General features: G+C 42.5%; 1 protein-coding gene across 1 annotated transcript in view; it reads left to right on the top strand.

The window, feature by feature from the left end:
* The window catches only part of camkvl (CaM kinase-like vesicle-associated, like), a 42,152-nt gene extending 29,840 nt beyond the window's left edge, over nt 1-12,312 (top strand). Inside the window, exons 2-11 of the mRNA XM_056422777.1 lie at nt 2,823-2,929; nt 3,966-4,097; nt 4,406-4,480; nt 5,285-5,423; nt 6,482-6,602; nt 7,290-7,365; nt 7,540-7,676; nt 7,892-7,970; nt 8,155-8,242; nt 9,740-12,312. Coding sequence (XP_056278752.1) covers nt 2,835-2,929; nt 3,966-4,097; nt 4,406-4,480; nt 5,285-5,423; nt 6,482-6,602; nt 7,290-7,365; nt 7,540-7,676; nt 7,892-7,970; nt 8,155-8,242; nt 9,740-11,233 — 2,436 coding nt within the window. The 5' untranslated portion in view covers nt 2,823-2,834 and the 3' untranslated portion in view covers nt 11,234-12,312. The remainder of the gene's footprint in view (nt 1-2,822; nt 2,930-3,965; nt 4,098-4,405; nt 4,481-5,284; nt 5,424-6,481; nt 6,603-7,289; nt 7,366-7,539; nt 7,677-7,891; nt 7,971-8,154; nt 8,243-9,739) is intronic.
* Nucleotides 12,313-12,515: the final 203 nt, after the last annotated feature.

Consider the following 12,515-nt stretch of genomic DNA (forward strand, 5'->3'; position numbering starts at 1 on the left):
AAGAAAGCTAAAATCTGACATGTTTAGAAAAAAAGAAGCTAAAATCAGCCCAAACTCTTAACAGGGTCTCAGATTTACAAAGCCACACACCCTCTTCAAGTCCTGGATTTCAGACAGCCAATTAACTTTTGTGGGTGTTTTGGGGGAAATTTCACCCCTTCACCTCATTGTAGGCCCTGTCTTGAGTGTTTGTGTTCAATTTTGGATATCCAGGACTAATATTTAGGAGATTATGACCATTTTTGCACTTATCAAAAAATATGCGAATATAAGAGAATAAGGCCCAATTTGACCATTTGGACCTTTTTTAAATTGCAGCTATCAGTCCCAAACTTTAGGGTATTCATATTCAGATATCCCTCTAGAGGATCCACATCTCTAAGTTGCTTGAAAGTACGAAAAATTAACTAAAAGACTGGTTTTAAGGATTTTCCTCTTGTGAAGGTTTTGAGGCGATTTCACCCCATGACCTCAATGTATTATATTTAGTTTTCTCTGTGTCATTTGAAGCATTCTGAGTTTGTCGTGAGCATCACCACATGATTCACAGCTACCATCCACTCCTATCACATAGTTCCTGACTTGGTCAATTCCATTGATTTGCCTTTGTATACATAGATATCAGAAAGACTGAGTGAAAGTCAAGAGAACCAATACAAATACATTATCCAACAGCAATTGCCAGGCATTTACAAGGACATTGAGGATAGATGGCTGAAGCTTCCAGGGATCTGCTTCCTACAGTTGATGAAGTGTTAAAGTATGTGGGTGAGCATTGCCTGAGGACCGTGGTGAGATGGTATATATCGATTGCTGATTCACTGTCTAGATCCTGGATTCTCTACCTGGGTGTTTGGGCCCTCCTGTGGGGTCACAGGCTATTTAAGGATGGACATGATACACATAATAGGACATTACATCTATATGTATATAATTATACTTTTTTAAGATAAGATAAGATAAGATAACCCTTTATTCGTCCCACAGTCGGGAAATTTCAGGATCACAGCAGCAGGTGCATCTTAGAGCATTAATAAAATAAAACACCAAACACAATAACAATACTAAAACTAAAATACTAAATATACAGAGGAAACTAAATATACAAGGGGAAAACAAAGTAAAGTGCTGAGTAAAGTGTTTAGTTTGTCAGCATCTACAGCGATCTACTGCAGTTTGTTGTGCAGTTTGTTGTGCAGCCTGACAGCAGCAGGAAGGAAGGACTTGTGGTTCCTCTCCTCAGACACCGAGGGTGAATCAGCCGGTGGCTGAAGGAGCTGTGCAGAGCTGCCAGAGTGTCCTGCATGGGGTGGGAGGCGTGGTTCATCAGGGACGAGAGCTTTGCCATCATCCTCCGCCCCCACCACCTCCACAGTATCCACAGGGCACCCAGCACGCTGCTGGCCTTCTTTAGCAGCTTGTTCAGCCTCTTCCTGTCAGCCGCTGCCATGCTGCTCCTCCAGAAGACCACTCCATAAAAGATGGCAGATGCCACCACCGAGTTAAAGAAGGTCTTCAGGAGGGCTCCCTGCACTCCAAAGGACCTCAGCCTCCTCAGCAGAAAGAGTCTGCTCTGTCCCTTTTTGTAGAGTGCGTGTGCGTGGTCAGCCCAGTCCAGTTTGTTGTTCAGGTGAACACCCAGGTACTTATACGATTTTACAATCTCAATGTCCAGTCCCTGGATGCTCACTGGTACCGGAGTTGAGCGATGAGCACGGCGAAAGTCCACCACCAGCTCCTTGGTCTTACTGGAGTTGATGTGGAGGCGGTTCCGCTGACACCATTCCAAAAAGTCCTGGTTCAGTTCTCTGTATTCCCTGCCATCGTCGGCAGAGATGAGGCCGACAATTGCAGAGTCATCAGAGAACTTTTGCAGGTAGACGTGGTCAGAGTTGTAATTGAAGGCCGAGGTGTAGATGGTGAAGAGGAATGGAGCCAGAACGGTTCCTTGTGGAGCCCCTGTGCTGCAGGAGACCCGGTCTGACTCACATCCCCCTATCCTCACATACTGTGGACGGTTGGTGAGGTAGTCCAGGATCCATGTAGTGAGGTGGTGGTCCACCCCGGACTGCTCCAGCTTGTCCCTCAGAAGCAAAGGCTGGATAGTGTTGAAGGCACTGGAGAAGTCAAAGAACATGACTCTCCAGACTTGTTTTTTATGTGCTTTTTTCAGGATTAATTCAAATCCATTCACTTTCAGGTCGTTTAGCACGTTATAGAGGTCATTAGGACTGATCTAGATACAAGAAATAATCCAGACACAAACACACACAGAGACTACAAGCAAAAAGATAATTTTCCTGTCATTAAAACCCAGCGTCAGGGTTAGTCAGGCCGCCAGTGATTGCTGAGGAAGCCAGCTGCTTTAGGGACACAGGGAGGGACACTGCCCTTTATAAATAAAGTTTAACTTGAACTTGACAGACGTTGCACCGAATCTGTAGAATTTAGCAGAGTAGAGAGCAGCTCAGTGGGTAGTTTAGTATCTGTTGACAGGGCTGGCACGCAACCAGGCTGCCAGAAGCGTGAGTATCCAGATTCGTTCAGAAATGGACTTGTATCTGTATTTGTAGTTCTACAATATATTGTATATTTTCAAGGCTAATAGTACCTCCCTTGGTGTCTCTGACTTCAACCACTGGAGGCTTTCATATTGTTTCATCAGTACCTCTTTTCCTCTTTAACATGCTCGCCCACGCTGCTCTGCAATCCCTTTATCTGTGTGTTACCTAAAGGTGTCAAATCAAGTATCAAAATAATTCATGCTTTACTTTCCCCCTTTGTATTGCAGTGAATGAAATGTATTTGTCTTCATTTCTTAGGTGAATGCCGTCATGCCATTTGGGTGCCTTGCCCTGCGAGATGGGCGGAATTACAACAGCATGTCTGATGTCACGGACAAATATGAGATTGGACAGGTCCTCCGAGCGTAAGTACCATAAAGCTTAAAGCATTAATCTCGTTTGCTTCGCCCCTCCGCTCCTCTCCCACGTAGAATTCATGGACACATTCCAGTATTCCCAAATTGTCTTTATTCTTTTCATGAATTATGTCAAATTGGATCATATCCCCTGCAGATTTGGTTTGGCATATCAAACGCTTTTACTGAAGACATTACAGACGGTAAATAGCATGAGGCTTGTGTGTTACAGACTTAAGAGACATATTTTCAGCCTACCAATTGTCTGTATATTTTGATCATGACAGTTCATGAAACGCCATGTTGGAAGTCTATAATTTATTCAGTTGAGCTATTCTGTGTCATGCTTCATAGAATCTTTTGGACATATTCTCAAAGAGCCGTTCGAATCGCTGCTGCTTGAATGGCCGAATACTGAAATGTGTCTTCTCATGAACACCTCTCTTTGACACAGAAACACACACATACACACATGCACGCACACATGCACACACACACACACACACACACACACACATTCACTCATACCAATCAGAGTAAGAGGCCATATGGCATCAGCATCCAGATCAGCATCTGGCCTCAGAGATTTCTGTTCATCTTTTATATAACACAGACAGATGCACACAAACACACACACACACACACAAGCACACACAAACATGAACTCAGTATTAAGCGCACACATTTGCTGTACATATGTTCTTAATGTGGTGAAAACAAGGAAGATGAAGATGGTACGGCTGTGACAAAGAGAAAATGACCGCTCTATTAACATGAATGTGTTGTTAGATTGACTAAAGCTAAGAAAGAAAGTGAGCATTTTTACATATTTGAAGGATTTGTTATGTATGACCATTTTACCTCAATATCTACCCACTCAATTAAAGTCTTTCACTATATTTCACTAAAATATCAAGTGCACGTTGTCTCCATGTTGTGTCTATCTTTGGCCTTCTTTTTTTAGATGTAATCAAAAACATCCATATATTTACCATCTCTGCCTTTCTCTGTCTGTCTGTCTTTCTATTTTTCTCTTCTTGCGTAGGAAGGAGTTCTGCGAGCTGTGCCTGGCAAAGGACCGACAGACAGACAAGGTGTTTGTCTGCAAGAAATACCTCAAGAAAGACGGCAGGAAAGTCCGCAAGGCTGCCAAGAACGAAATCATGATCCTGAAATTGTACGCAGTCTGAGGACAGATGGATGTATGATTTAGGGATGGAGAGAGGGAGAATGAGAGAATGATTTGTGATTTGAATATACATAAACATTTCCAATCACACAAGCCATGCAATAACCCTGGTCAATAATGTAAGGTGTTTCAAACTTCTACTTTGCACTGTTTTTGATATCAGAGATGTACTCCCAAGCAGTCTTTTTTGTATATAAGGCTATTAAAAGGCCATAAATAGTTATCACCCTTCAGTTGCATGTGTGACTCTTCACTGTTGTAAGATTACAGTCTGTGACTCCTTTTTGCTCCTCTAGGCTCAACCATCCAAACATCCTGAAGCTGATAGACACATTTGAGACCCGGAAAGAATACTTGATCATCCAGGAACTGTAAGGGTTTCCTTCCCTGGTTCACTATTTATCTTTCTTGTACAATGTTGTGCATGTCTTAATTGTGTATGTGCCCTCATGTGCCTTACCACACACAAATCCATCAGCTGGAGGATATGGGTTGAGTCTACCTTCTTATTACTGTGTGCTCTGTTTCTCCCCTCAGCAACAGAGGAAGTTGTTAGATTTGATGAGGTATTTGCTCTTAGTCAGGCTCAACATGAATCAGTGGTCCTGATGCTATGCCAGAATATTGTCCTCGACAGAGAGCTTCTGATCAATACGTCAGAGTGGACCCAATCCGCGTCACTTGTGACTTGTGAATTTTACTATTTGAACTTTATTTGAAAGCAATAACATTGATTGGAGCTGAGTGGCAAAATGATTTCCCTTCTGTCACTGAGATAAGTGATGCGGTCTTCTTTGTGTGAATTAGTTTGTTTATGAGTTGGTGTCTGTTCATAGCTCACATGTTAGCCCAGACAATAGTCCTCGTGCTGAGGGCAATACAAGATGATTACACTCATCATATACAGTCTCTAGAGTTAACCAAGTCTTTTAGAGTTATGACCAATAGGCAGATTTTTAATTCCTCAGCAGTGCAAGCTTTAGGCTAGTAGGAGCAGATTGCCTTACTAATGGACAAAAACAAGAGCACAAGGCTTTTGATAACTGTGTTACAGAAAGATTAAAGTGAATTATCTTGTTGCAACATGTGGTTAACATTCCCGCCAGCTTTTTATTTGTATATACTGTATATTGCGATGAGTGTGCTGATGTTTTCGTGTGTTTGACTGCACGCAGAGCCACAGGAGGAGATGTATTTGACTGGATTCTGGACCAAGGGAATTACACAGAGAGAGACGCTTCCAATGTCATCAGGCAGGTCCTCGAGGCTGTGGCATACTTACACTCCCTCAACATAGTTCACAGGAACCTCAAGGTACATACTCACACTCTTTCTCCCTTGGCTGTGTGGTGAGTTTCATTACAACAAACATGTAAAAAGACTGGTGACGTGCTTCTAGGAAGAAATTGACTAAATTATTGGCAACTTTTCATCACCTCCCCAAAAATAATTTCAGGGTATAGTCAGATGAATCTCTTTGGAAACACATGAAAGCATTGCACTGCCATCTCAGTTAATGACTCAACATTTGATAACCTTTTTAACAAGGGAGTAAACCCGATCACCATTGCTTAATGCAATCTCACTTGATAAAGGCACACAGACAGATGAATATCTTTAGTCCCCATTATCAACCCATTAGGAGGGGATTACTTCATGTCTTGGGCTTCAGACTCCCCCTCCTGGTAGAAAATGGATTATTTCTATATTGTATATACATTATAGGGTCTGGACTCAAATAGCCTGCAAACCCATGCAATTTAATACAAAAATAAATGTTCAGATCAGAAATAGAGAGCCAAGAGGCTTCCCTTTAAGAAGATATGTTCCTGGTCAATATGTTTGCCTTATCTGCCTTCCAATAGTGATAACCCCAGACAAACTTTCTATTTCTAGTGTGATGTTTTCAAAAATGCTTTGCTTAAGCAACAAACCTGTTGGTATTCCAGGTTGTTATAGGCTGCATTATTGTGCACTTGACACTAAAAACTGTTGGTCAGAGGGATCTTTGTCTCTTTTTGCCATTTATTTCTTGTGAGTCTTGTTGAATCATTGTACAGCCTTTAAATCTCCACATCCGAAACTATTTTTTTTTAAAACCGTGATGAGACGAAGACATGAACAGTTACGTGGCAATGGTTGATCATCACCTTGTCATGAAAGAAATAATAAAAAAGGTCATTGTTGACTCCTTCATCCTTAAATGGGCCATTGTTGATTTTTTTTTACAGGTTGCATTTGTGTTATTATTTGCTGTCTGCTGATTATCAATTCCCATGTATTTACAGCACTGAACCAATTCAGTAGTGTGTTTGATTTCAGTCTGTGTGTATTTGGATGAGAATACTTAATTCTGTCCCTCATTTATTTAGCTGGAAAACCTGATGTACTACACAGAAAACAACCACAACAAAGTAGTTCTGCGAGATTTCTACCTCTCCCGGTTTGAAAACGGATCTCTCACAGAGCCTTGTGGAACACCAGAATACTTAGGTATACTACTTTTCACTATTTGTAGTTTTGTTTTTATGTACATTTGAACTTTACTTCTTGGTTTCTCCATCTCTCGTCAACTCATACGTCCTTCCATTAGCTTAGCCTCCAGCCCGCAGGGCTGTTTGTGAATAAAGCCCTGTGGGCATACTTTACCTATTGGATGTCTTTACTTCCATGTGCTTTTGAAGATCAAAATATGTCAGAGATAAACAGTTATAGTGATAAACAGTCATGAAACTCTCACCCTCCTCCATCTGCCCCTCTCTTTCCATGTCCTCTGATCTCACTCCCCTCATTCTCTCTCTGAGGTTTATTCCAGGGGCAACTTGGAGTATAGAACTTTGCTTTGGCCTGGTTCTCCACAGTGAAAGGTCAGGATAGTTATTCATAGTTATTCAGCTGAGTAATTAGACAAATAAACAAGGAAAAGGAATGTGGAAAAAGTGAGCCCCTGTCTGTGAATGGTGGAATTATGAATGTGAATTAGTAAACACATGGTTTACATGTTGTACTACCTTGTCATTTGCAAGTGCCTTTATCATTTCAAGTGTTGATTGTACAAATATGTACAAAAAAAGTTCTTTCCCACACAAAAAACCCAGCCATTCAAAGATCTATCTATCTCTCTCTCTCTCTCTCTCTCTCTCTATTTGTATGTCTGCTCTTTTCTTTGCTGTCTTTCAGCTCCTGAAGTGGTGGCTCGTCATCGTTATGGTCGTCCTGTGGACTGCTGGGCTGTGGGTGTCATTATGTTCATACTGTGAGTTTCCATCAGTAAAGTTACCAAAGCAAGCAGGCCAATACAAACAAAGCTGCAATTTCAACTGAATGTTTTCATTGTTGTTTATTAAGGCTATATCATGTAGTTCTTTACATGGTTTCAAAATAACTTATTTTTCTCGTTCTCTTTGTGAATGTTCCTGTTTTTTTGCAGGTTGTCAGGTAACCCTCCTTTTTATGATGATACAGAGGAGGAGAACACAGATCTACATAATCGCATCATCTTCTGTCGCATTGTTGGCGGTGAATTTGAGTTTGATTCTCCACACTGGGATGACATTTCACCTACAGGTACAGAGCTCCACCACACGATGGCAATACAAAGTTACATTTAAAATGACATAAGGCATTGCTGTTGGCATGGAGAAAAGTATAGATAACATAATGTCATGTACCTAAAAATGACCATCTTATATCCTTCATGATTTATTAAAGTGTACATAGGTTTTTCAAAGAGATAGATGCCACTTAAATTTGACCGTTTGTCTTCATTGTTTCCTTCTCAGCTAAGGAACTTGTCTGTCGACTCATGGAAGTGGATCAAATGCTGAGAATCACCGCGCAGGATGCACTTTGGCATGAATGGTAAATGTGTTCACTTAACCCTTGTGTTGCCTTCGGGTCAATTTGACCCGATTCAATTTTTCGACCCTCCTGTCGCCTTCGGGTCAATATGACCCGATTCAATGTTTAACCGCAAATATAGAGAAAATATATTTTGGCACACTTTGCACTCTCTTGTATGCTGTCTGTCACCTGTGCCATGCAGGATTGCAGGGAATGGTGCATCAGAGAAGAACCTAAAGGATGGTGTGTGTGCCCAGTTTGAGAAGAACTTTGCAAAGGCCAAATGGCGGGTATGAATCCTCCTCTCACTCTCTTTCTGTGGCAGTAAATAGAGTTGGTGGTACTATAGCCTCGTGAGCCGCATAGAATTGGCCTGTATGTAATGATGATCTCACATGAGGTGCTTTTACTGTCGCTCAGCATACAAGTATGGAGACGTATGTTATACATTTGCAAAGGATTTAGTGGTGGTCAAAGGGATGTCTGAGGGGAATGAATGCTGAAGACCAAGAAGGAAGAAGTCGAGATGGCACTGCTGACCTGACAGCATAAGTAATAGTTATAACCCTCTTTTCTCTTTCCCCATCTGGTTCCCAGGATTTGAAGGTATTGTAGTTCATTAAGAGGGAGAGTGGAAGGACAGAGCATGGGCAGAAACTTACCTTCAGTCTGGCATGAATCAAAAACAAACATCTTTCTAATGGCTGATCAACCTCTTGAATTAAGGTTTCTATTGGCAAAAGTGTCTAAAGAAGTCGACCATTTGCCAAACACTTTAGTTAAACCTCAGTCAATCTTAAGATGTGTTGATCATGTTTGGGCCGGTGAAACTCTCCTCAGAGGCTCTGTTCCTGCCCACTGTCACTCCTGTCCTGTCCCAGAAGATTTCCATCCACTCTGCCCCACTTTTCTTCATTGGATTAAGGCCCAGATGTTCAAAGTGGCCCACTCTGCTCCTTTCTTACTCCTCATCTGCACTAGTCCATGAAACCAGATTGGTAAAAACAACATTATAATCAGCAACAGGGAAAAGGGTTCGCTCATGGCTCGTGTAGTTTTTGAATCTGTGTAGATAAGGAGAGGGAGAAGTGGAAAGGATTTAAGGGATAGAGGCCACTGTGGACTGTTGAACAGCAGTGATTTCAACTATAACACCCTCTGTCATTCCTCTTCCGTGAATCCTGGCTCATTGCCCCATACTGTACCTCAGTGTTACATTCAAGTCATACTTGAAGCTGTACCGAAGCTTCTCAGTTAACCCATGTTGTATTCTGTTCTGTTGACATTTCTGTGTCCAAATGGCTTTTCACTTCCAGAGAATCGATTCCATGGTTTAGAAACAACTTCTAAGCTCACACATTTCCCCTAACTCCTTCAATGTTTGTCGATAGAAAGGAGTCAGATGTGTTCATTTACCTTTTCTAGACAACAAGCAATCAAGGAGTGGCTTGGAGAGAGTGAGTCTTGAGATTGATTGAAACCAGGGTACAATGTGTCATAGCCTTCTGGAAGTAAACAACGGGCACCAATCTTACTGCATAGTGGTGTCACTTCACCCTAATCACATCTCAGCGCTTAGTATGATGATGCTAAATCATGGTGCCATGGTTGTCTTCAAAGCTTATTTTCGATGCTTTGCCATAACCAACTATAGTATCAAATTATTTATTGTTTTAGGGAAACAAGTCAATATGGGTGTTAATGAAAAAAGCAATATCATGTAAATCTAATTCTCTTTACATCACTATCCTTCTCTCCTTTTCTCTTTGCCTCTGTCTGTTTTACAGAAAGCGATCCGTGTCACCACCTTCATGCAGCGATTAAAGCATTCAGAAGCAGTGAATGACAGTTCAGCCGAGGCTCAGGGCAGTGAGGAGACAGGAGATGGGGAAGGCGGTGTGTCCCAGGGAACAAGTGATGAGGGAGACAAAGGGACAAGTGATGGCGGGGTTACTTTAAGTAGCGTGTCTTTAGAAGTTACTGTTGAAAATACACCAGTGGGTATGGATCAGGATGAGGGGAGGAGTAAGGTTATAGAAAAACAAGGTGAGGTGAAGATGAGTAGAGGCCAATCGGTAGGAACTTCCCCATCAGATATTCTTGAGCCTTCTTATCAACAAAGCCAAACAAATGCCGCCCCAAAGCTCGCACAGGAGGAGCCTGATAAGGCCGGTGCAAAAAAAACAGCAAGTGATGGTACCAGGAAAATTGCTGCTAATTTGGGTCAGAATAAAATTGTTCCAGAATCCAAACCGACCCCTGTGATGACAGCTGATCCCTCCAAGGTGTCAGACTGTTCATCAAGCATCATAAATGACAAAAAACACACATCCACCTCCCCTGATCCCAGTAGCAAACGTAAGATGGCTGCAACGCTCCATGGCCTTCCACCCACAACCCCTACAGCTGGAACCGGCTCAACAGAGAAGAGGCCAGCCACACAGAGGGAGCCGAAGGATGTGACTGATGGAAGCTGGTGTCAGACACAAGTACCTGAGGCAGTGGCAGAGCGATCAGTGGCAGTCACTCCAGCAATGGGGCCTGGAACTGGGGTGGATGTAGTACCAGAAGTTAGATTAAGGGGTGATGCTAGCCCAGTGGGTGGAAGGGACAGGGATGCCAGGACAACAGACAGATACAGCGCTGAGTTTAGCATAGCAAGGACAGGTCCTGCAACAGGACAGGGTTGTTATGCCGTAGGCAGCTCCGCTAGTTTGGGCCGTCATGACACACCTTACAATCCAGACATTGCTACTGTAGGGATGGGGATGGCAGGTTGCTATGGGAGTCCATATAGTTCCCTGTATACAAGCGCAGGAGGGGTAGGGATGTATGGGACTGGGCTACCACATGGGGGAGGCGGGAGCAGCGCCACAAGCGACTGGGAAATGGACAGTGTGATCGAGCAGATAGAAAAGCAAATGGCCGCAGTGCTGGAGAAGATTGAGGGAGACATGCCCTCGCTGCTTGAACAAATCAGTGACTGTCCTGCTGAACCACCACGTGCCAGGAGCACACACGCCTCGCCTGCCACCTCCCGTGCACGCTCCTCACAGCACTCCACGACTGCAACCACAGCCACTCCTCCGACTCTTCCAACTTCTCCCAGGCCTGTGCTGCCATCTATCCCTCGCCTTACTATCCCTCCACCCTCCTATCCCCCACCCGCCCCACCCACACAATCCTCACACCATGCGACAGGAGAGCAGGAAGAAACAGATGGACATAGGGATGCTTGTTCCAGCCAGTTCCCCAGAGCTGGGATGGGTAGGGGGCTATGAAGCAGGTGGCCATGATACAATACACAACACCTAGAACATTGGATAGTTCAATTGTGAGGTTTTAAAAGGTCTCTCCCAGAGGTATCATCCACTTAGTCCACAGAAGAAAAGTAACCATGCAATGTTGTTCGGTTTGGCTGTGTGTTCATATTAAGAATACTGGTTGTGAGAAAACTCCTGAAGGCATTCCAATACTCTCATGACTAGAGTATCAAAGGGTACTGGATCTTTCTTTTGAACAGCTGCAAGGAGAAAGAGAGTTTGCATCTCAAATCCAGATTGTGCACATGAATGCTTACAACACAACCTCCTCATGCTGGAGACCAACCAAGCAGGTAGCAAATTATGGATCGATAAACAAGTAAAGAAGAGTAAAATTCTGAACTAATAGAGTGAGTTACAGCAAGGATGTGATTTGCATTATTCCCTGTTAATACATACAAAGAACAGGGTTCCTAACTCTTGTTCTACTACCGTGTTGTAAACTTCCTCATATCCAAACTGACAATTACCTTTTTCAAATCGGATCATCCCATTTTGTTATTTTATTGTTCCTTTTTCTATGTAGCTATTCATTCTTTCGTGAGGCTGCAAAATCGTAAGCTTGCAGACACATAGTTGTACAGACATTTGTGAAACTGAATTAATTAAGCCTTACCACTGGCTGCTGGAGATAGGGATTTGTTTAGCGTTAACTGTATACTGTATTTCAACTGTCACTCAAAGTCTTGTGCGCTGCTCCACAACTGTTGAGGAAGATGTTAAGACACAAGTTCTTGTGTAAAGGCTTTGCAATAAAACAAATACACATCCAAACATTTTAAAAGTTCTCCAAGTTTTGCCCATTTGTATCCAGTTTTGTCGACATATTCATTTGGTATGCGTACTGCCACTTGGACTGGTACTGTCTATCTTTGCTTCTTTTTATCATGTAAAAAATATTTCTTAAATTCATTCTGCTATTGGATCTATGTAATATCAAGTTATGTGCTTTTCTCCTGAACACGTCTAGACTTCCACCATTCCGTCCCTCTGTAAACTGTGCTTTGTTTGCAAGTCTTTCAATAAAAGTTGAACAAATAAAAAAAGATGGATTTTATTTTATTGGGTAAAAGCCGTTAGACCTAAGATGATAACACGTTAAAACGCGTTTCTCTCAGTTGTGTACATGCTGGCGCTGAAAGAACCGTTATCCAATGATTTCACACAGAGGAATTAAATCATCACGCCATGACTACAAGTCCCATCTGTCCCTGCGTGAATTTCGGAGTAGTCTATACTC

This window comes from Pseudoliparis swirei, chromosome 9, assembly GCF_029220125.1.
Source record: "Pseudoliparis swirei isolate HS2019 ecotype Mariana Trench chromosome 9, NWPU_hadal_v1, whole genome shotgun sequence".
NCBI lineage: Eukaryota > Metazoa > Chordata > Actinopteri > Perciformes > Liparidae > Pseudoliparis > Pseudoliparis swirei.